Source organism: Aedes albopictus, chromosome 2, assembly GCF_035046485.1.
Source record: "Aedes albopictus strain Foshan chromosome 2, AalbF5, whole genome shotgun sequence".
In the NCBI taxonomy this organism is placed as follows: Eukaryota; Metazoa; Arthropoda; class Insecta; order Diptera; family Culicidae; genus Aedes; species Aedes albopictus.
In genome coordinates, this window is record NC_085137.1 from 49,381,778 (window position 1) to 49,406,048 (window position 24,271).

A 24,271-nucleotide genomic window follows, 5' to 3' on the forward strand; every position below is an offset into this window, starting at 1 on the left:
CTGCACCCCTGGAAGTACTCTTCGAAAAGATCAAACGCGATCGCCACTACAGCAGTAACTACGACTCCAAGCTGGATGCAGGATGTAACTCCAAATCATACGGATCGAGTCCAAACGCTGGCAGTGGCTTTGATTACTACATGCAGGGAAATTACTTTAATCAAACCTGCCACGACACTTACGCACTCGAACACTACGAAGCCAGTCGACGGATCGCCGAGTCGCGATCACCGCAGCACAAACGCCAAGGCGCTCCCGGTATGCCCACCTCGATCAGCTATCCTCGCTTCATATCAAGTTCGGCCATGGCAGCCGCGACCATCGCCGAACAATCCCCGGAAGAAGACTTCATACCTTCGTTGACATCGAAAGCCGCCCAATACGGGGGAGCCACTGTGAAAAGCCTCAGCAAAGATTTCGCCAACCAACGAAAGCAGATGAACTCCAACCCGTTGTACAACTGCAATGAAGGCAACGAACTGTTCGTCCGCAAAACGGTGAACGCAACAAATCAGGTAAGCCGGTCGGACATTTTCGGAATAGAATCATCCGTATACGTGATGAAGAAATCTTGTAGTTTTGAAATCGAAATGGGTGGTCGACGGATAGCTAGAAACTCGAAAAAGTTCGAGCAGAACTTGCAGCGGTTCGAACAGGAACGTCAGCAATCGGATCGCTACCAGTTCGGAGGCACCTTGGAGATGGACTACGTTCCGCACAAGCCTCCGGTAGCACATCGAAGGTCTGCTAGTATGAAGGGTCGTGGGAGGGTACGCTCCAAGGAAAAGTTCAACACGATCATCGGACAAATGTCGGCTTCGTCGGGGTTCGAAGACAACAAGCTGCGGGACTTTGTGAACAAAGACTACATGCCCAAGGATTTCGGCGTACCGGGATGCTCTCGAAGCAAGAGCAGAGATACCAATGAGGAGAAGTCGTTCGAGATTTACGTCGCAGAAAAGGGAGTCTGCGAAGATGATAACATGGATAGCTTGGAATTGCTGTCCAAACCGGATATGCGCATGGCGCATTCTGTAGACTCACTGGACGAAATCCACCACCTTCCGGTGCAACAACCCAAAGGAAGTAAAGATCCTCCGGAAAAGGGCAAAACCGAACTAGAGAAGCTGATCGACTTCAACCTAATCTCGTCCGCCGAATACAACAAATTCCTGGACATCGAGAAAAAAATCGACATCATCAACAAACTGGTAGAAATGGAAGAGCGCAAGCTAGAACAGGAACGGCTCGCCAAGGAAACCCGCATGAAGCCGTTCGAGTGCGACTCGCGCCAGAAAGGATACGTGAAAAGCTTGACGGAGAACTTCGACAAGCTGGCGAAGAACGCCCAAGAGGAGTTGGAAAACGAGAAAAGTTGGCACATGGCAGTGCGAGCCGGGATGAAGCGGAACTTTAGTTTGCCGGATGTGCTGGAGGGGGCCAAGTTTCAGGCGTTCGATTTCGAGGACGTGTTCAAGCAGAAGGACGAAGAGGAACTGTCGGAGAAGGACGAGCACTCGCTGGGATACGTGGACGGTGAAGGTGTGAGAGTGATGTAAATTCACTGTACAGATTATTATTTTCTTGTTCGGTGGAATGTTTCTTTGATGTTGTATGCATTATGTGTTGTATTATATTGGTTAAAAGGAATAATTTGGGTAAAAATGGAGCGCTGTTTAAAAAAATGTTGCATGGAAATCTGTTCAATTTAGAAATGCGCTTATACATTACCTCTATGTTGCTTTTTATGTTCCAATGGCAGACAATTTCGGTAGACATGCTTTTTTAGATGTTGTCGTAGTTTTGTTTTTGATCTCAAAGACCGTCACTGTTATTGTAGTAGGTAATGTGATTTTGTGCTTTATCTAATATTGTGTTTACAAGATTTATGATAGTATTTTTCTTTTTAGTATTCACATTATTCCGTTTGTGAATGAACTCTTATGAATTTTCAACCGATTTTCTACTTAAAAAATCCACAAATAGTCTTTGTTTTTTCCTGGAAATTCAACATTTTGGAGATATTGCTGAGTTTTTCGATAGTATCACCATCAACAATTTCTTCAAATTTTGTCCAGTATTTTTGCTCACGCATTCTTTTTTTTTCTTTTTTTCTGTGCTAACGAGATTTTTAATACTAAGCTAGTTCATCTTGTTTAGATGATACATTAAAGTTCATTTAATAGTTAAGTTAACACAAATATTTTAAATGTTTTGAAGGCATGACTCATTTTTGCAAAAGATATGTACAATAAATAAAATGTAGGGTAATATTTATAAGGACGAGCAAATTCCAATACTTGTGCTTATCTTTGAACAGGCAGGCCTTTTTCGTCTGAAACTTGCTGGCTACCTTAGTGTCGAAAGCTTAAATAGAAATTGAGAGTTTATTAATAGTTATCAAATAACTGGATGCGATTTGGACATTTTAAGGTTGGAATTTCAAGCAGAATTTCATTTTTTAAATTTTTACGAGATTTTTAGCCCGGAGCTAGATTATCTCGTGACCAACGGTTTTACTCCTCTTTCGAAGGAAGAACTCACAGTCGAAACTTATGTAGACACTTCTTAATTTTTATTGTAAAAATAAATTTAATTATTTCTGGTGGGTCCAGAAGTAACTGAAACTGTTTCTGGTGAGAAGTACCGTGGAGTGCCCTAATTTCGTGCGGATCCATAATTATATAATTATATAACTAATTGTGCATCAATAAATTTGGATATTTCTATAGTTATGATCTCTAGATGTTATGAATTAGCGAAATTTTGACCCGCACGAAATTTAGGCACCACGGTATTAATATAAAAAAGTTTGTGGCATATTCTGACAATATATTAGTGGCCCGATTTTGTCAGCCCCCTTTCAGAACATATTTTTTGCGCTCATAAAAAACCAGAACAGTTTTTCAAACTTTTCATTTCTCTGTGTTCTATATTTAAGCTGTAGTTTGCTGATAAACATGAACTAATTGGTTAAAGTTTGGCGATCAAATAACGAGAGCAAAAAGTTTGTCACAAAATGGGGCTGACAAAATCGGGTCCTTACTGTATCCATAAATAAATTTTAGATGCTTGTTATTACCAAGGATCGGTATATTCGCCTCACTCCATTCATATTCACTCCTCTTTGCTGAAGCGAATCGAGAAAGATGCAGCAAACGGATTGTTGCGATCAAACACGCAACCCCATCATCAGTGGGAAGCGAAGGGCAAGCTGCTTGACATGAATATTCGTTGCCGATCGTCGCAGTTTGGATCGCAAGCGAATGAATGAATGGTGAATGGTGACGAATGCTGGTGAGCGATCGAAGCGGCTATTATCATAACTAGAAGAGAATTTCTGCATGTAATGCATACATTTTTAGTGTATTGTTTTTGAAATGCTAGACTAGCAAAGAAATCAATAAGCATATTTTAAAAACTTCAAACATTCGTACGCGCAATATCACTCACGAATCGCATCACCGCTCGATCGCTTGCGATGCGATTGTGGACGAATGTTTAAATTCCATGTGTGGCTTCCCACCGTTCGCCGGTGTTTGCCGTCGTCGCTGACAAACAAACACACAACCTAAAGCGACAACCGTTCGCTGCTGACTGTATTCGAATATGGAAGAAGATGAAAACTGGAAATCAGGAACCCTGGTTATTACAATATTTCCGTTCGAGGTTCTGATTAAACTCACGGAACAATTCATTGTGCATATCTAAAACAAGCCTGGGTAAGTTTTTAACCCTAAAATATGAAATTTCAAAATTAATTAGGTTTTCTCAGAATTATACTAATGGAAAGTTTGAAATTCGAAAGTATACTTTTTTGAAAATGCCGTAACCAACATCGACCAAAATGTCGCTTACTCCTTTTTTCCATCAATTTTGTACCTAAATATCTAACTCCATTGAAGAAAATGCTGGAGTAAATTTTTTAGAATTCTTGAAATAAATTTCAGTCAAATTTCAAAATTACATTTCTGGTGTACACACGTGTATTGCGGTAGAATTCCTATGGGAATTTCAGGAGGACATACTGAAAGAACTCTGAAATCAACCTGGTCGAATTCTTCAAAAAATATAAAACGACGTCAAGAGGATTCATAAAAAACGTATGACTTCTTTGGGAAACTTTCCTGTGTATTTTTTTCACATAATTCAAGAATCATACTTTAGAGAACTTATCAGTGAAATTACTGTAGTTTCATGGAAAATATTAAAGTGGATAAATTGAAATAGAGTTGTTTTGTGATTTAGGATGTAAACAGCTCTTAATAGAGGTTTTTATTGGAATTTTTGGCATAAATTTTGAGAAAAATGGTAAGATTCAGAAATTTGGCTGAAAAAAGTCATTTTTTTACGGCCTGGAATTCGTAATCTCTTCTGGATTCACCTGTTCTGTGGCTTGGTTGGTTAAAGTGCCGGTCTTGCGAATACGAAGTCGTCAGCTCGAATCCCACAAGAATTCCTTTTTTTTTTTTTTCAAAATTTCATTTTTAAATTTGTCAATTAATCAACATTCTGTGTCTTCTGATTTTTAAGTTTTTCCAAGTAGATTTCCTCTAGAGATTCTTTCATGAATTCCTCTACAGTTTCTTTTAAATTTTTCAAAAAATCTACACTCCAGGATTTTTTTCAAATAATTTTTCAAGAATTTATCCAAATATTCTACCAAAAACTCTTCCATGGGTTCTTGTAATGATTCCACATTCAGCTTTTCCAGAATTTTTTCCAAGAATTCCTTTAGAGACTCTGTTAGAGATTTCTAGTGCTTTGAAACGATTCCCGAATCATTCCATAGCATAATCCCTGGAATCTTTAAATGACTTCTTGGAAAACAACTGAATGACGTATTGGATCAATTTCTGGAAGAATCTCTGAAAGAATTGCAAAAGAATTCTCTAGTAGATTTTTTTTTATGAATCTCTGGAGAAACACGGGAAGAATCTCAAAAAAAAGTGCAAGATGGTCAACTTAATGGATTCTAGGAGGGAGGCACTCAGATTCAGAAGTTTGGCAAGAAATTTCACAAAAGGTGGATCTTGAAATTGGTGCATGAGTTTCCTCAGAAATTCTTCCTGGGATTCCGTACGGATTTTTTAGAAAATTCATTCCTGTATTCCTTCATTCATTTCTCCAACAATTTCTAAAGAAATTCCTCCAGAAATATTGTCAGAGTGTTCTCCAGAAATTCTACTTAAAATTTCTCAAAAAAATGTTCTAGAAATTTCTCCAGCGGTTTCGCCAAGAATTCCTTCAAAGGTTACTTCAAAATATGCAATTCCCGAAGACATTTTTTTTTTCAAAGATTCAAAGGTTCATTCAAAAATGTCTCCACGGGTTTCCTTTTTCTTTTAGAAAATTTTTTTTTTTCAGAAATTATTGTGTGAATTTCCACCACAGGCTCCATTAGACATGTCTTATTTAGTTCGTGCATTTATTTAAAAATTCCTCTAGAAAATTTTCAAAAGATTAATGTGGCATTTCCTCCCGGAGTTTCTCCAGTAGTTCCTCCAAGTAATCCTCCACGGATTACTTTGGAATAAGTCAGATCTTCCGTCAGGAATTTTTATATTTTTTTTTCAAGAATTCTCTCCACAATTCCTCCAGAAATTACTTCATAGTATTTTCAAGAAATTTATGCTTTTTTTTTCTACGAATAACTGCAGTGTTCTCCAGTTCTTCCAGGTTTTCTTTCAAATATCCCTTTATTTTTTTTATTTCTCCAGCGGTTCTCTAAAGAATTCCTATAGGATTTCCCCTGGACATTCCTTCATGTATTCTCCTAGAGGTTTATCCAAAATTTTCTCTAGTGATAACTCCAAGAATTTATCCACCGATTCCTAAAATAAAATAATTCAGAAATATATCCTAGACATTTTTATAGAAATTCCCTAAGAAAATTATTTTTAATTTTTTTTTCTTGGTATCTTAACAGACGGTTCCCCAGGTATCCCTTCAGCAACTTTATCAAAAACGTTTATCTCTGAAGGATTTCCTGACTTAATCACTGAAAGTATAATGCATGAATCTCTGGAAGACTTCCTGTAGGATTTTCTGGATGAATCCATGAAAAAATTTCTGGACACATTCGTGCGCAAATTTTCAAGAGTATTCCAAGATCTATTTCTGAAAAAGTCTTTGGTGTACTTGATGAATAAATTTATATTGTAAAAAGCTTACATTGGCATTTCTCGGTAAAAATTTCGACATTGATTTCAGTTCCATGGATCGCTGGTAATGAAGTACCTGATCAAATTTCTAGAAAATTTTCTGAATAAACTACTAGAAGAATTTATAAAAGAATCTTTGAAAGAATTTCTTTAGGAATCTTTTTACAAAAATCTGAAAATTTTTGATAAAATTTTCGAAAAAAAAAATATACGATGCTCTAGAAAAGTTTTAAAAGGATCCCATAGAAAACTATCTAAAAAATCTCCACGAAAACATGAGGTAACATTTGAAGGAAGCCTTGGAGAAATTTCCTAAAGAATTCCTGGAAGAATTAAAAAAAAACCGACGGAGGAGTTTCTTAAAAAAAAACTTGTAAGAGTTTAATACCGAATTCTTGAAAGAATTTCTGGAGGAATCCGTAGCAGATTACCTCGGCCTTGGAATCTCATTAGGAATTATAGAAGGAATCTCAAGCGAAATTCCTAAAATAATCAATGAAGAAACTTCTGAATGAAACTTTGGAAGAATTTCTGAAGAAGGCATAGTCGCTGAGCTCTCGATGCACACCAAATTAGACACCACCAAACAGACTGCTTGGTGGCTAGGTATGCGGAGTGCGAGAGTAAGTCTCGGCTCCATATAAAAAATTCGCTTTCGATTGTGATTAGTGGGCGCAAATGCGGGTATGTTGTGGATTGGCATCTAAGCCAAAAGAGAGATGGTTTGTGAAAAAAGGAATGTTCACGGTGTGGCTTAGTTGGTTAAAGCGCCGGTTTAGCGAATACGTAGTTGTGGGTTTGAATCCCATCAGAACGCGTTTTTTTTCACAAATTCATCTCTAAATTTGTCATTTAGCAACATTCTGTGCCTTCTAATTAATTACAAGTTTTTCTGTATGCCTACTCCGGAGTTCTATAAGATTTCCAGGATTCTTTCAGGTGAAGCAAAATCGTCTCCGGATAACAGATTTTCCACCTTTTTGCCTTTCTCGTACACTAAGTGTACTGGAAAGGCTATAATATTATGTTCACTCCAAAAACGACTTTTTGATAGAAGGCTCGGAGGGTCAAGTCACACATACCAATCAACTCAGCTCGACGAATTGAGGTGATGTCTGTGTGTGTGTATGTGTGTGTGTGTATGTGTGTGTACAAATAAACTCACATCACTTTTTGGCAGTAAACCTCAACCGATTTTAATGACCGATGGTTCATTCGACGCGGAATCTGGTCCCATTGTTTCCTATTGAAAATGGTTCGGATCGGTCCAGCCGTTCCGGAGTTATGGCCATTTACGTGTTCCGGACCAGTACCCTTGGAAGGGGCCATACATAAAAATGTAACAAACACATACATGCGACACATCAAACTGCGGCATTTTGGATAACCTGATGAACAGTCAGCAAAAAAACAGTCACAGACCATATCTGAACCGGTAGTATTCCGGAACCGGTTCCGAGAGTCCCGCCGGAAGTGACCAAATTTAAAAGTGAACCAAATCCATGCATGCGATACATCTAATTGCGGCATTTTGGATAACCTGATGAACAGCAAGAAAACAGTCTCAGACCATATCTGAACCATGCGACACATCAAATTGCAGCATTCTGGATAACCTGCTGAACAATCAGCAAGAAAATAGTCTCAGACCATATCTGAACCGGTAGTGTTCCGGAACCGGTTCTGGGAGTCCCGCAGGAAGTGGTCAAATTTAAAAGTGAACCAAATCCATGCAAGCGATACATCAAATTGTGGCATTTTGGATAACCTGATGAACAGTCAGCAAGAAAACAGTCTCAGACCATATCTGAACCGGTAGTATTCCGGAACCGGTTCCGGGAGTCCCGCAGGAAGTGGCCAAATATAAAAGTGAACCAAATCCATGCATGCAATATATCAAAGCGCGACTTTTTTGATAACCCAATGAAATGTTGGCATAAAAAAAGACTCAGACCATATCTGAACCGGCAGTGTATCGGAACCGGTTCCGGATGTCCCGCTGGAAGTGGTCATATATAAAAGTGATCCAAACCCATGCATGCGGCACATCAAACTACAGCATTTTCGATAACCTGATGAGCAGTTAGCAAGAAAACAGTCTCAGACCTTATATGAACCGGTAGTGTTTCAGAACCGGTTCCGGGTGTTCCGCCGGAAGTGGCCGTATATAAAAGTTGACGAAACTCTTGCATGTGGCAAATCAAATCACGGCTTTTTCGACAACTTGATGACCGGTTATTGAGGAAGTAGGCTAAGACCACATTATGGACTGTCAGTAGTGCCAAAACTAGTTCCCTCCGAAAGCGGCTAAATATAAAATTGAACCAAACCCATGGCTTTTTTGATAACCTAATAAACTTTAGCAAGCAAATAGGCTCAGACTATTTAAGAGACTATCGGTAGTGTTTCGCAACCGGTTCCGGACCGGAAGTGACACCAAACCCATGCATGCGATACCTCAAATCACGGCTTTTTAGGTAACATGATGAACAGTTGCAAGAAAATAGACGCAAGCCCTATCAGTGTGTTACGGAACTGATTACGGGTGTCCCGCCAGAAATGATCAAATGGAAAAGAGAACCAATACATGCGACATATCGATGACTTATTCAGTAACAAGATAAACGGTTAACCAACAAATAATCTCAGACCATGTTTGGGAGAACCGGTAGTGTTACAGAACTGGGGACAAAACGAGTAACGCGTCGGAAGTGGTAAAATATAGAAAGGAACTTAACCATAGCGGCGTTTTTGATAATCTGATGAACGGTCAACAAGAAAATAGTCTCAGGCCACAGTAGTTTGGAATCGGTTGCGGGTGTGATTTGATAGAAGTGAACCAAAACCATGCATGCGATACATAAAATCGCGGCATTTTCAAAAATTTGCCGAACGGTTAGCAAGAAAATAGCCTCAAATCACATCATTTTCCGGCTTTTCAGGTCACGTGATGAACAGTTGACAAAAACATAGTCTAAGACCATATTTGAGACAACCGGAATCAGTTCCAGGTGTCCCGCCGGAAGTAGTCAAACGTAAAATTTAACCAAACCCATGCAAGCTGCACATCAAATAGCGGAATTATAGAGGTTAACAAAATAAATGTCAAAGCGATAAATGAAATTGTGGCTTTTTTGATAGCATGTAAACGTTGGGTAAGATTATAAATGAAGAAATGATCAAAGTCTTCATATATGCGAGAGAACGAAATCGTGACCAAAGCGATCTCTTCAAATCACACCATTTCAGATTCCTGCGGTGTAAATGTATAGTAGGATGGATCAACGTTTTATATAAAAATATAATTTAATCGCATCAACCTTATACAGTTTTTTAATCTCCAATCTCCTTATGCTTCTAAAATTACTGCTCACAATTTGGGTGCGGCTGGTTGAGCCCTCACTCTTCTCATTACGATTGAAATTTGAATGGAAAATATACATTTTCTGCATTTTCCTCGTAGGAAGGTCAAATTTTACATGAATCGTGTTACCAATGATAATAAAATATAGCCTAAAGTGTGCTGAAATAAACATTGGTGAAGATCACAACTTGATCTGTGATTGTGAATAAAGTTAACCTTCTTCAAGCATTAGCTGACGCTCACCCCGCTGCCGTAGTGGATGGAATGGGGTCACAATGACCCCAATACACGACTAGGGTTAAGGTGGACAAGCAGTCAACTGAGAGGTCTGATCTTTTTCTGCTCTCTTTTGTTGTTGAACATAACATCGGAATATGTATCATCAATAAGTTCTTTGTTAAAATTGTTGCTAGTGTAAAGTGTTTTCAGGATTCAGGAACATTTTGGCTAACGTCGAAGAAAAGTTTATGAGTACATATTCGACGAGAAAGGCACTATCACCACTAGGTGGATTAATCTGGGTTTTTTCAAGTAGTTTTCACATTTTCATCTAGAAATAAGGGACCAAAATCATCGCACTCAACAGAACAGATAAGTAATCCATTCTGGGAGTAGCTACGCTGAGTGTTTCGTCGGCAATGAGTAAAAAAATCACATTACCTCTACATCGCTTTAATTGCCATAATCCACAACAGTATCGTTTATTAACTTGCATTTCTCCATCCTCTCTGCTGTATAATTGGAATGCTTAGTATCAGTCATTCGTAATAATCCCAGCGTCAACGATTCTCGTAGTTATTGATACAGTTTAGATTTGCCCTCGGGTTCTATAATTTCAAACTTGTATTCTTTGTAGTTGAACCTGTTATCGTAAGCATTACATCTATTCCTCTTAAATTTAGCATCTTCGTAGAGCTCTCAAATTTTTTTTCGTAGCTGCCTGTAACTAAACATGTTTCTTACAAATTCATAATTTCAATTGACACTGAATCTAATTGTGATAACAACCTCTAACTATCATAGTCAAATTCTCTTTTCTTCCAAAATCGAATCAAATGACAAAAAAAATATTGAATGAACCCAACGAAAACACAAAACTTATTGATCCTTGTTCCAATGGTCCACAAAACCGAAAAAAAAAATCCTTTTCTCTTCGTCTTCTTTTTTACTTTCCGGCGTTCGTAGGCGGTAATCCCCGAAGCTTAATCTCTGCGCAAGATAGTGATGAGTCATCGATTAGACGTGCTTGCTCGCTTAGTGATTTGAGTATGGGAAAAGGTAAAACATTATCAACGATATTAATTATATACCTAGTTTTATTTCTATAGTTTTAAGTTTCTCAAAGGTCACATTTAGTTTGTAAGAACCCCACGTGCCTGCTGGTTTAAGTTTAAGGTTGCTTTCGAGTCAACGAACATCGAATCAGAATCAGTCGCTACAGATTGCAAGTTACACACTTCTCTTTGACAGAAATGCCTTTGTTTTGAGTGATTGATTAACTCTAATCCCGGTTAGCTTTTGTTTTTTTTGGCTTAACTTTGCAAAGTAGGCAGGGGTCGTTTTTTCTTGGTTAAAATTTGTTAACTTATTACTAACATCTCGACTTATTTATTCGAATAGCTAACAACAATTACAAACCAGTGCCTAGCAGTCGAGGATCGGTTCAACAGCGAAACGCCCCGAAACGGAGTACGTCCTCGGTTGGGAAAGGTGGTGCTTCACTTTCTTCGGGAATGGGAGTACGTAGTGTGTCCGTTGGGATGCTTAATCAAGCGGTAAGTACCTGCAGTTGTTGTAAAGTTCCAACCCATTTTTAATAATCCTGAAATAATTTTATAACCATTTCACAGAGCGACTCGGAACCTGAACCGCCAACCCGGGGTGGCCTGATGAAACCCACCATCAGTTCACAGAACAAGGTCAACGGTACCAACAATGGCAACAACGGCAAGTACATTAATCCCCGCAGCGCAGCCGGAATCATCAACCGACGGAAAGGTCTTCAGAGTGCTTACAGTAGTGGTAATGACTCGATCAATACTTGAAATCGAATCCCAAATTCTTGAACCACTCTCTCCTCCATTCCAGTCAACATAGCATCCGCAGCCCAGGATGAATCCAGCTCGGAGGAATCGCCCACCAGCACGGTGAGTACGGTGCCGCAGAAACCGGCGGTACCACCACGGCCGCGAAGTATCGCTCTGGAGCACAAACGGATAGCGAACGTGAATGCCAGCTTGAACGCGAAGAAGGCCCCCACCACCAACATGGAGATGGAGACGATGATCAAGGATGGTGATCTGGATAACGCCGATCGTAAGATATCACTGTCGCCTTTTTATTATGCAACAATGAGTCTTTATTTGATTTTTTTTTTCGTAGTAACCAACCAACTGTGCTCCAACATCATCAACCAGCTGGTACAAACGACGACCTCGGTGATTCAGCTGCATCAGCGGTTAAAATCGAACGACGAGTCCGGCGGAGGAAGTGGACGGAATAACTCACTCATGATCAAGGAGCTGGAGAATGCGGTCATCATGACACAGAATATGCTGACGAAGGTTACGAATAGGTGAGTACTTATAAAATCTGCCAATATGATGAACCAGTTCTAGCGTGAATGAGGATGAAGCAACTGTCATTTTTGTCTTTTTTATATAGGGCAGGGGTTCCCAAACTTTTCAGGTCAAAAATTTAATTGTAGAATTTTCTGTACCTGGTTTTCTAAAAATCCAAATAAAATTTAGTTTCTCAACATGTCTCTCTAAGATAAATTGCTTGAGGGTTTCATAAATATTTGTTAGATATCAAATGTTTTATTTATTTATCGTACAAACTAAACAAATATGACAGAATCTTCTTCATTTAACCTGTAAACACCCGGGACGATCTACTTTTGGCAGAAATGCGATATCCTCTTTGTTACCCCGGAGTTTTTTTTTTTTATAGTCAAGGGGAATAGTTATGCTAACAAATGCATGGTACCTCCGCCGTTTTGCTGGTAGCCGAAACTACGTGCCTTTTTTTGTATTTTTTTTTTTTTATGAATTCTACATGTTTTTGCTCAAATTACATCGTTTTGCTTATCAACAATAGTTTTTACTGATCCTTGACATGCAATGTAATACTACCCATCATAGTCTGTTGAAGTTTTGATCCAAGAGCTATTCTAAGGCCTCCAAAGTACTCCGAAGTTTGCGTCACAAATCCAACATTCTAAGCCAAATTTGATACACGATGAATCATTACAGATCATAGTCTACGCTACTCAGAAAGCCTCAAAGCACTTCTAGAAACTTTATGGTACATGAATTGGGTGATCTAGATCATCCAAACTACTCTGGAATTTATTTTTTATGGTCTACAACATCTACCATCATTTGTGTTCACTCTGTTCAAGAAATATAGTCACGTTGATGTCCATTAGACCTTGCTATGTTACGAGCAATTCAATGTTGTGGAATGTCCAGTGATATACAAATCGCCTCCAAAACACTTTGAAGTTTGGGGTACGAAATCTATATCCTGTATCATGCTTAAATTGTAGAAAAATATTCGTAGAATGTAGACTATACTGCTGATGGAGCCTCATTGCACAACTATAATGCTAATGGTACATTCATGGGATATTCCAGGCTTTCCAAACTATTCTGGAATAAGGACCTTCAAGGTCTACAGGCTCTACTTTTGTTTCTGTTTACTCTATCGGCATAATTCTTTCACGATTGTGTCTGTTGCACCTCATAATATTACGAGTATCTCTATGTGTTGCTATTTGGGTGTCCACTGGCATACAAATGGACCCAATGTATTCTGAAGTATGGGTCTCAATATTTGTAAATCTAAGGGTATTTTATTGTAGCAAATGCTCGCGGAACATAATCTACGCTACTCTTAGAGCCAATTCTGATAGCTTAGCAACATCCACTTAGTGATCTAGGTAAACTATTCTGGAATTCAAACTTTCAAGATCCACAAGCTCTACTCTTGAATCTTTTTACTTTATCGGTGTAGCTCCTCCAAAAAATCCTTTCAATAATTCCTCAAAGACCTTCGCCAAGAATTCGAAGAATCTTTCTAGGTATTCCTCCAAGAATTTCTGCCAATAATTCCTAGAAGAAATCATCAAGATATTCCACGATAATTCATCCTAGAGCTCCACCAAGAACTCTATCAGATTCCTGCAAGAATCCCTCCAAAAATTTTTCCTAGAATTCCTTCAAGAATTCCACCATAAATTCAAGAATCGCTCTAGTTTACTATAAAAATTCTGCCAAGAATTCCTCAAATAATCCCTCTAGGTATTTCTCCAGGAATTCCTCATAGACTTATGCCAAAAAATTATCCAAGCATTCCTCCAGGAATTCTTGCAAGCGTTCTGCAGAAATTTTACAAGAATTCCTCTGTGAATTTTTCCAAGAAGTTTTCAAGAAATATCTCCAGAAATTCGTCAAAGCATTTCTCCAGAAACCTGCAGGAAATTGTCCAGAATTTTTTCCAAAAAATATAGCAGAGATTCATCCGGGATTACTTTCAGGCATTTCTCCCGAAATTCCTCCAGGAATTCGTGAAGAATTTTTTCAAGTAATTCCAACAGAAATTACTTCAGCAAATCCTCCAGAACTTCTTCAGGAATTCATCGAAGATTTCTTCCAGGAATTCCTCCAGGGTTTTTTCAGGATTTTTTTCAAGAATTCTTCCAGAAATTATTCTATGAATAACCCCAGGGTCCTTCAGGAAACCTTTGGTAATTCCTCAAGAAAATACTCCTGGGATTACTCTAAGGATTCGTTCGAAATACTTTCAGGGATTTCCTCAAAAATTCCTCCAAAAAATCTTAAGGGATTACGCCAAAAAATCCTCTCAATATTACTAAAGGAACTCCTTCAGGAATTATTCCAGGAATTCCTCCAGAAACTCTTTAAGGAGTTTCTTAATAAATTCCTTTGGAATTCCACTAGGAAGTCCTCCAGGAATCCCTCTTATAATATCTTTAGAAATTCCCCCAATAATTCTCCCCCCAAGGAGTTTCTCCAAGAATTTATCCAGGAATTCCTCCAAGACATATACCTAGAATTTTTCCAAGAATCCCTCCAGGAATTCCTTCAAAAAATCCTACAGGAAAATCCCCAAGAATTTCTCCAGGGGTCCCTCTATAACTTCTGCCAACAATCTCTCCAGGACTTTCTCCACAAATACTTTCAAGGATTTTTCATGAAATTCCTTCTAGAATTTGTCCAAAAAAATTTTCTAGAATTTCTTTCATGAATACCTCCAAGATTATTCAGGAAACCTCCAGAAATTCCTCAAGAAAACACTCCTGGGACAACTCCAGAAATTCCGTCAGGTAAACTGGAATTGCTCCGAGACTTCTTCCCCGTATTTCTCCTAGAATTCCATCAGGAGTTATTCCAAGAATTCTGTTAAGAATTCCTCCAAGAATCCCATCAGAAATCCCTACAGAAATCCTTTCAAGAATTCCGATAGGAATTCCGATAAGAATTTCTCCAAGACCTGCTGCATTTATTCTGTCATAAATTCCTCGGAGAGTCCCCCCAGGCATTTGACCAGGGATTTCTTTATGAATCACTCTAGGAAAACCAGGTTTTTTTTTCAAAAAATACCTTCATCAATTCTTCAGTAATCCCTCCAGAAATGCCCACAGGAATCCCCCAGGAATTCCTTCAAGATTTTCTTCAGGAAATAATCCAAGAATTCCAAGACTTTCCACAAGAATTCCTCCGACAATCCAGAATTCCTTCCAGAGTTCCTTCCAGAATTCCCTTCAATGAATTACTTCAGGAATACCTTCAAGACTTTTTTTCAAGATTTCCACCAAGGATCCAGAAATTTTTCCAAGAATTCCTTGAAAATTTCTTTCAGGAATTCCTCAAAGAGTTACTGCAAGAATTCTTCCAGGAATTTCTTCAAGAATTTCTTGAAGAAATTTCTGGAGAAAATCCTAGAGAACCTCCTGGAGGAATTTTCGAAGTTATTTTTTTAATTTTTATTTTCTGGAGTGATTCATGGTGTACTTCCTGGATGTTGGGAACCACTGGATCAACCTAGTGGTCAACCGATCGCTACCACCACCAACACTGCTATGCTCACTGGTAGCAGCTTGACTGCTACCCGTAGATGCGAGAAAGCATAATGTAAATAACAACAGATCAGCCATTGTAGTTAGTCCGCGCGCTTCCCGCAAATGCATGTACGTTTTTAGTTCGTTCTTTTAATAAAGTTTTATTTATGTTATTAATGTACGTTCGCGTTTAATTAATGTGCAACGATGTACTCGACCACCCCGCCGGCGCGTACGTAACAGTGGCGACGAGGAAAAAGTGAATTTTTGAGAACATTTTCGCGCGAGTGAGTGAAAGTGTTTCCTTCACGGAAGAGGAGGAGGATCTCGGAAGACGGAATGTTTTCCCCACCCGGAGGTGACCGGCCAGGATCAGTGCCGCCGGCGAATGGACTGCAGCATCATCCAGCAGTTCCAAATCACCAGCCGGGAGTGTCATTTCAGCCACAGCAACAACCGTCGGTTCCAGTCATCAACCCTCCTCCGTTCCTGCAGACCAGTGGTTCACAAGCTGGTTCATACGTACCACAGCAGCAACAGCAAAATGTTTCGTCGGTCGATCCGGTGACGCTGCAACTTCTTCAGCAGATGCAACAGCAAATCAATCTGCAATTTCAGCAGCAGCAGGCGTTCCTCACCCAGCAGTTGGACGTATTCCGGGCGGCGATGTCGGCAATCCAGGTCAGTGTTCCGACGAATCCGGAGCAAATACTCGACTCGCTGGCGAGTAACATCCGTGAGTTCCGGTACGAACCGGACCAAAACGTTACATTTAGCGGATGGTTCGTTCGTTACGAGGATTTGTTCGCCAAGGACGCCGTTCGACTCGACGATGAAGCCAAGGTCAGGTTGCTGCTACGGAAGCTAGGCCCATCGGAGCACGAGAGGTACACCAGCTACATCCTCCCAAAGAGTCCCAATGCAATCAGGTTCGACGACACGGTGAGTAAGCTGAAAAGTTTATTCGGAACACCAGAGTCTGTGATCAGCAGACGGTATCGGTGCTTGCGAGTCAAGAAGCAAGCCACCGAGGATTACAAGATGTTTGCCTGTCGGGTGAACAAACTTTGTGTCGAGTTTGAGCTTGGGAAGCTCTCGGAGGACCAATTCAAATGCCTTATGTTCATCTGTGGGCTGAAGGCGGAAAGCGATGCGGAGATCAGGACGAGGTTGCTTAGCCGCATTGAAGAGCGGGATGACGTAACCCTGGAGCAGATTTCAGATGAGTGTCAACGACTTCTCAACATCAAGCACGATACGGCGATGATCGAGTCAGCGTCGTCGTCGCCAGCAGTGCAATCACTGAAGAAGCAGGACGGAAAGAAGAACTACCGTTCCGAGAGGGGATCAGCAGAATCAAGATCCAGTCCTCAGAAGGGTGCCCGTCCAACAACGCCTTGTTGGAACTGCGGTGCCATGCACTACTTCAGAGACTGTCCGTTCAAGAACAACCGGTGCAAGGAATGTGGTCAAACCGGTCACAAGGACGGATACTGCTCCAGTGCCAAGAAAATCAGGTCTCCCAGCAAGCGGTATACGGGGAAGCCAGCGAATATAAGAAGTGTGCAGGTGAAGAACATCCGGAAGCGACGAAGGTTCGTGAAAACGGAAGTCAACGGCAGGCAAGTCAGTCTGCAGCTCGATACTGCGTCGGACATCAGTATCATCTCCGAGCAGACGTGGCAGAAGATCGGGCAGCCTGCATCAACTCCAGCAACCGTCCAAGCAGCAACAGCGTCGGGCAAACCCCTGAAGCTACAGTTTCAGTGTTGTTGCGAAATCATCATCAAGGGGGAGAAGCGCACTGGTCAATTCTACGTAGTCCCGCAACAACTTAACCTGCTTGGGCTAGATCTCATCGATGCGTTCAATCTCGGGTCGATACCAATGGACCAATTCTGCAATCAGGCGCAAAATACAAACCATCATCAAGGTGCACGGTCATTCAGAAAACATCAACCAGTTGCGTTGCCGAGCAGGTGCTTACAACACACCAAAGCCCAGCACGATTCCGCCCAAGGCCGGCAAACATCAGTTGCCTTTGGACATCCTGCTTCAAGCCTGCAATCTGCATCAGCCAAGTCATGCTCAATCAGCACGCCATTCTCCATCACGTTCACCTTCGCTACCAACTCTAGCATCATCCGTTCCGATGGCACAGATGCCATCGACGCTTGCAGCACTATCCGAGCACTCGACTCCACTGCAAGCTACACCAGCTCAACCAAGCCTGGTCTGGGTTTCTCCAGTCACGACGGAGACTCGTAGGTCGTCTTCTGTGTCAGCGTCAACGTCCAGATTCCCATCATCCTCAGCAACAAGCTTCGCAGAGACCGAAACAGCTGGTTCGTTGCCTCGCCGCTCTTCACGCCAACGAAGACCGCCGATAAGGTTCGACCCGTACCAGCTATATAAAGAGGGGAGATGTTGGGAACCACTGGATCAACCTAGTGGTCAACCGATCGCTACCACCACCAACACTGCTATGCTCACTGGTAGCAGCTTGACTGCTACCCGTAGATGCGAGAAAGCATAATGTAAATAACAACAGATCAGCCATTGTAGTTAGTCCGCGCGCTTCCCGCAAATGCATGTACGTTTTTAGTTCGTTCTTTTAATAAAGTTTTATTTATGTTATTAATGTACGTTCGCGTTTAATTAATGTGCAACGATGTACTCGACCACTCCGCCGGCGCGTACGTAACACTGGAGAAATTCTTGGAGGAAATCCAGGAGGAATTCCTGGAGAAATTTCGGGAGCCATTCCTGGAGGACTTTTTGGAGTATTTCCTGGAGGAATTCCTTGAATATTTCTTATAGGAGTTCCTGGAGTATTTTCTGAAACAATTCCTAGAGGAATTCCGGTAGTAATTCCAGGAGAAGTTCGTAGAGTAATTCATAGAGAAATTCCTGGAGGAATTCCTGAAGGAATTACTGGAGTATTTGCTGGACGTATTTCTGGAATATATCCCGGAGTATATCCAGGAGGAATTCTTGGATGGATTCTTAGAGGAATTCTTAGCAGAAGTTATGGAGGAATAACTGGAGAAATTCTTGAAAAAATACTTGAGGATTTTTTGGAAAAAAAATCTTGGATTCCTGAGAGGATTCTTAGTGAAATTCTAAACAGAATTCTTTGAGTTTTTTTTCTGGAGAAATTCTAAGAGGAATTCTGGGAAGAAGCTTCGGAGCAGTTCCTGGAGAATTACCTGAAGGAATTCTCGGAAGAATCCCTAAGGTTGTCCCAGAATTATTTCCTTGCGAAATTTCCAAAGGTTTTCTGAAGAATCTTGCAGGTATTTAAGAAGGAATTTCTAAAATATTTTTGGATGAATTCTTGAAGGAATTTCATGGAAAAAAAAACCTTGGAGATATTCCTGGCGAAATTCCTAAAGAGAAACTTGTCAGAAGTCTTATAGAGACCCCTGTAGAAATATTTGGGGAGGTAGTGTAGGATTTTTGGAGCAATTCCTGGAGGGATTTATGGAAAAGTTCTAGGCATGTGTGTTGGAGGAATTCCTGGATGAATTCTTGGAAATATTCCTTGAGAAATTCGTCGGGGACTTCTTAGTGAAATTCCAAGAAGATTTTTTTAAGAAACTCCTGAAAATGTTCCTGGATGAATTCCTGAAGAAGTTCCTGGATGAATTCCGTGAGGAATTTTTGGCGTAATTCCTTAACAATTTTTGAAGAAATTTCAGAGGAAATCCTTGAAGGGATTCTTGGACGAATCCTTAGAGTAATCCCAGGAGTATTTTTTTGAGGAATTACTAATGGTTTCCTAAAGGATCCTGGGAGCATTCATGGAATAATTTCTGGAGGAATGGAGGAATTCTTGAAAAAGTCCTGAAGAGTCCCTGGAAAAAATTATCGATGAATTCCTGGAGGTTTTCCTGAAGTAATTTCTGTTGGAATTCATTGAAAAAATTCTTCACGAATTCCTGGAGGAATTTCGGTAGAAATGCCTGAAAGTAATCTCGGATGAATCTCTGCAATAATTTTTGGAAAAAAAATCTGGACGATTTCCTGCAGGTTTCTGGAGAAATGCTTTGAGGAATTTCTGGAGAAATTTCTTGGGAGCTTCTTGGAAAAATGCATAGAGGAATTCTTGGAGAAATGCTTGGAAGAATTTCTGGAAGATTGCTCGGAGAATTTCTTGGCAGAAGTCTATAAGGAATTCTTGAAGAAATACCTAGAGGGATTCTTTGAGGAATTCTTGGCAGAATTTTTATAGTAATATCTGGAGCAATTCTTGAATTTCTTATGGAATTCTTGGAGAACATTCTGGAGGGATTCTTGTAGGAATTTCTGATAGAATTCTTGGATGAATTATCGTGGAATTTCTGGAAAAATTCCAGGATAAATTCTTCCAGGAATTATTGGCAGAAATTCTTGGAGGAATACCTACAAAGATTCTTCGAGGAATTCTTGGCGAAAGTCTTGGAGTAATTCCTGAAGGATTTTTCGGAGGAGCTACACCGATAAAGTAAAGAGATTCAAGGTAGATCTTGTGGATTTTGAAGGTTAGAATTCCAGAATAGTTTGGATGACCTAGATCACCAAGTGGAAAAATTACTAGAGGAATCCTTCGAAGAATTACTGGATTATTCTTCGGCAGAATCTGCGGAGAAATTTACGGTAAAATTTCACGTAAAATCTGTTGATGAATGTTTGAAAGAATTCCTAGAAGAAACTAGAACCAATTCCTGTAAAGTATTAAGATGGATTTTCTGGAGGGTTTCCCTGGTGAAGGAATCTTTGTGAATTTCTCGGAATAATACATTGAAGTGTATTCAGAAGATTTTTTAGAGAGATTATCAAACCCTGGAAGAATCCATTGTGAAATTTTTTGAACGAATTCTTGGTGAAGTTTTGAAAATAATTCGAACAAAAATCATTAGAGTAATCATTGGAGTAATTCCAATTTTTTTTCTGGAGGAACCATTGCGATAGGTAAATATAAAAAAATGTATTGAAGAAAATCCTGCATGAGCTTTTATATAAAGTCCTTCAGGTATTTTCAGGAATGAATAAATTGATACCTAGTTACTACTTTGAAAACGCATGGGGGAATGCGTCGAAGGTTTCATGGAAGAATTTTACGAATTGTAGAAAAGAGTTGTTAACGAATTGTAGAAGATCTTGAAATACATGCTTCGAGCCAGGATTAGAGCCTGGCATCGAGTTATCGTTCAACCATCAGGCACATAATTTGCACATTTGTTTCCGATATCCGGCTTTTCAGTCTTTTGGAATGTAGGTTAGAACTGGAGCAAAAATAAAAATGGCAGTATTATCAACAATTATTAAAATTTCCATTTGGAGTATCAATAAATGTATGATTTCTTCAGCATCTTTCTGATAATGGGTTATCGTTTAAGGGGGGTAAATAAAAGAGTAAATTATATGGCCAATGGTTATGTAATTGATCCACCGTGCCTTAAGTCGCTTCATTAACGGAAACGTTATCATTTCGTTTTATCATTTCAGGAACATTGGCGGCGACAGCATCAACCACAACAACAGCACCAGCATGTACGAGAAGTGCAACGACATTCTGAATCAAGTGCAAAAGCACGTCAACAACAACGGCTGAACAGCAGCAGCAACAACAACAGCAACCGAAAGCAGCAATATCTACGACTAGTAACTGCCCCCCAGGATTACACTCTACTTAAGAACTTAAACAAAAAATACCAACCTCTAATCTGTAATAGTGTAACCATCTTCCAACAATTTTCCCCCTTGTTCTTTGGATCGATACGTCTATTTATCTATGTATGTATACAGTAAATTCGGCATCTTAGGTTTAAGTCCAAACAGAGTTGAAACGTATAAAGTGTCACGTATGTGAGTGGTCGTTTATTCGAATGTTTGTTCAATTAGGAAGTCCAGAATCAGCTTTAAAACAGGATTTGTATGTAGTTGTGGGGTTTGTGTGTGCGCGTGTACGTGTAAAAACTTAAAATAAACAAATGTGTTTGAATGTGCTTAAATTTGAAGCGGAAATGTCGAAGAATTGACGGAAGCGTACAACGCAGTTGCTGTTGGAAATGAAAAAAAAAAATGGAATCAAGTTACGTCCAGTTTAGTTTAGATGTGGTTAGCAATTAGGTTTTATACAGTTTTTCGTAGGAAATGTAATGATTAGGTTGATGATTAGGAAGACAAAAAGCCATATCTAGGTATGTTAAATGAACAACGTTGAGTAGGATCCTTCTGTTTTGTGTTATGCCGTCGTCAGACGTTAGGAAATGATGGTAAGGTTAATCGTTTTAGCGCGCTTAAAGCTTATTCTTCTTTAATTTTAAACTAAATTATTAACGTTTACAACCGGGAAGGGTCTGGGGCGCTTAGTTGATTTAGTTTTGTTAGGCTATTTTGGATTCTGGATGGGACAGATTTGTTCAACTAGAATGCCATTTTTGGAGCGACGACTTTTGCTCGAGAAGGGTTTCGATTGGTGATGTTCCCGTCTTTACAAGTTAATGGAATTAATATTTGAAGATACTAGTTGTACATTTATAGGTTCCAATCTAATGAAGAACAACTCGTTTAACAAGTTTCTAGTACTTTTGAATGGTATAACATATAAAATAACAATCACTTAATACCTATTAAATCATATTGATTTATCCTACTAATTAATAAGTGATCCACAATTTAAGAAGAAAAAAAACCGTAAAACAGACGATTAAACACGTTTTCTGATACTCGAAGTCCGGCATCTCACAGAGCAAACAATACAAAAAACCAGACACATCTTGTAAAATACTACAAACATTCTAAAATAAACAACTCAAAAAACTCAGAGAACATCAATTCAACAAGTTAAAGTTCAACAAAGAGAGTCAGTAGAAATCAGTGATTTCATCAAGCAAACAAACAAACATACAAACAATGCTTTCTACAATTCGCCTCAAAGTTCATCATCTTAATGAAAGTACTCACCCGTTTTTAACAATGCAGATGGAATAGGGAACGAGGTCAAACTCATCACAAAACAAACACACTATCATCGTACCGATGATGTTCATTCAACGCGCAGTAACAAACTAACTATTGAAAATAATCTACCAGCCAGTTCGGACGAATGTACGTACACAAACGAGAGCTATTACTAACCTATTGTCACATGGGCGAAATAGAACAGCGCAATTCATGGTGCTTCATTTGCAGTTTGTAATTAGAGTGCAGAAGCGTGGATAGTTTGTGCAACAGTTGGTTTTTGCTGTACCTATTTGACAGTGAAAACTGTAGGATCTTTAAGGTTTTATGAGTTCTGACTGATATCCTGAAGATCTAGGATTCTCCTAATACTGATCGACGGATATTTTGTAACGTAAACTACCGACAGGGCAAAAACAGTGATTTTTTTTAACTTTGCATAGCCATATCTCAGTAACTCCTACACTACGAACTATCTGCGAAGCAACCAAGAATCAGATTTTCTTCGAACAATAACATTATGGTGAGTTGTGCAACGGTAAATGAAGCACCTTATAGCTGTTCAAAAAAGTCTTGCTTTCACTTCTCAGAACATGGAAATAAGCTTTGTTGAATTAATTGGGTATTAAACCACAGGAATGAAACATGGTCGGTTAAGGGATAACGGTTCCGATGTGTTTCATTCTTGTGCAAAATTGAGCACTTATGATCCTATGTTTAGATGGACTTGATCAAAAGTTCTTATTCGGAATTGCCAACTAGTTTTTGAAATGGAGCACAGCGAATTGTGTTGTTTGAAGTCCAACTGTAGAAACAAACAAGGATTTTTGCAACCATGTGTAGCATTCGTTATACTTTTTTGTATAATAGCCAATTCGAGAACAAAGAGAAAACTACATTTCACATTTGAATACTTACTTCTGAAACTAAATTGAAGAACACAAAATCTACTCTAACAAACTTAAAAACAACAGAAACGAACAGAAATTCTCGAGTTTGTAGGAACGAAGAAGACGAAGCAGAAGAGGAAAATATATTTAAAAGTCATATTTTAAAACCAAATGAAAGACAGCAAGCGTTTGTTTCTTCTCTTTAACTATACTGCCCTGCTTTCTTGCCCAAATGCTTTCGCCGTAGTTCTAACCCGTATTCTAACTAACCATCAAAAAATCTGCTTTTTATTCCCCTTTTTAATCTGTATGTACACAGTGCTGTAAGTAGTGCTGCGCTGCGCTGCGACCGAACAAGCTTCGCTGGTGGGTGATATGTGATCTGAAGTAGCATCTCTGCTTCCAAAGTGGTTGCTTGGCTTAGGGAGGTCAGATGATGCGATGGCGATGCGATGATGGTGAATGTCTTCCACGCCGTGTACATTGCTTCTCTAGACGTTTCGAAGGCTAGAGAATGGTGCAATGGCCATAGTCTGGGATCTGCGCGCGGGATGGAAGGCTTGGTTGGCTTGATGGCTTACTGACAGGTGAGTACCTAATGCGAACTAATTTTCCACTAATTCAACTGACCAGGCAGCCGATCGTTGACGATAACGGATAAAATGGTATTCACGTAAGATATGACGTAGAATTAAGCTACTGAAATGTATATCTATAAGGAAGTAATGTAAATATAGTACCACTACGCATCATTCAACAGTCAACTAATGGAACTGGCGATGTACAGAAGACAAATAAAATTCAGCCGTTGTTGTTCAAA

At 39.5% G+C, this 24,271-nt stretch overlaps 2 protein-coding genes across 2 annotated transcripts; both read left to right on the forward strand.

Annotated features, from left to right (window-relative positions):
• Positions 1–6: 6 nt before the first annotated feature.
• Positions 7–24,271, forward strand: LOC109409130 (uncharacterized). Its single transcript, XM_062849672.1, has 7 exons — positions 7–1,542; positions 10,714–10,806; positions 11,149–11,303; positions 11,379–11,550; positions 11,617–11,844; positions 11,911–12,103; positions 21,104–24,271. The coding sequence occupies exons 1-7, from the start codon at positions 141–143 to the stop codon at positions 21,207–21,209; spliced, it is 2,349 nt and encodes a 782-aa protein (XP_062705656.1). The 5' UTR covers positions 7–140; the 3' UTR covers positions 21,210–24,271.
• LOC134288903 (uncharacterized protein K02A2.6-like) lies at positions 15,564–18,292 on the forward strand. The gene has a single exon (XM_062854835.1). It carries the CDS (start codon positions 15,953–15,955, stop codon positions 17,879–17,881), a length of 1,929 nt encoding a protein of 642 aa, XP_062710819.1. The 5' UTR covers positions 15,564–15,952; the 3' UTR covers positions 17,882–18,292.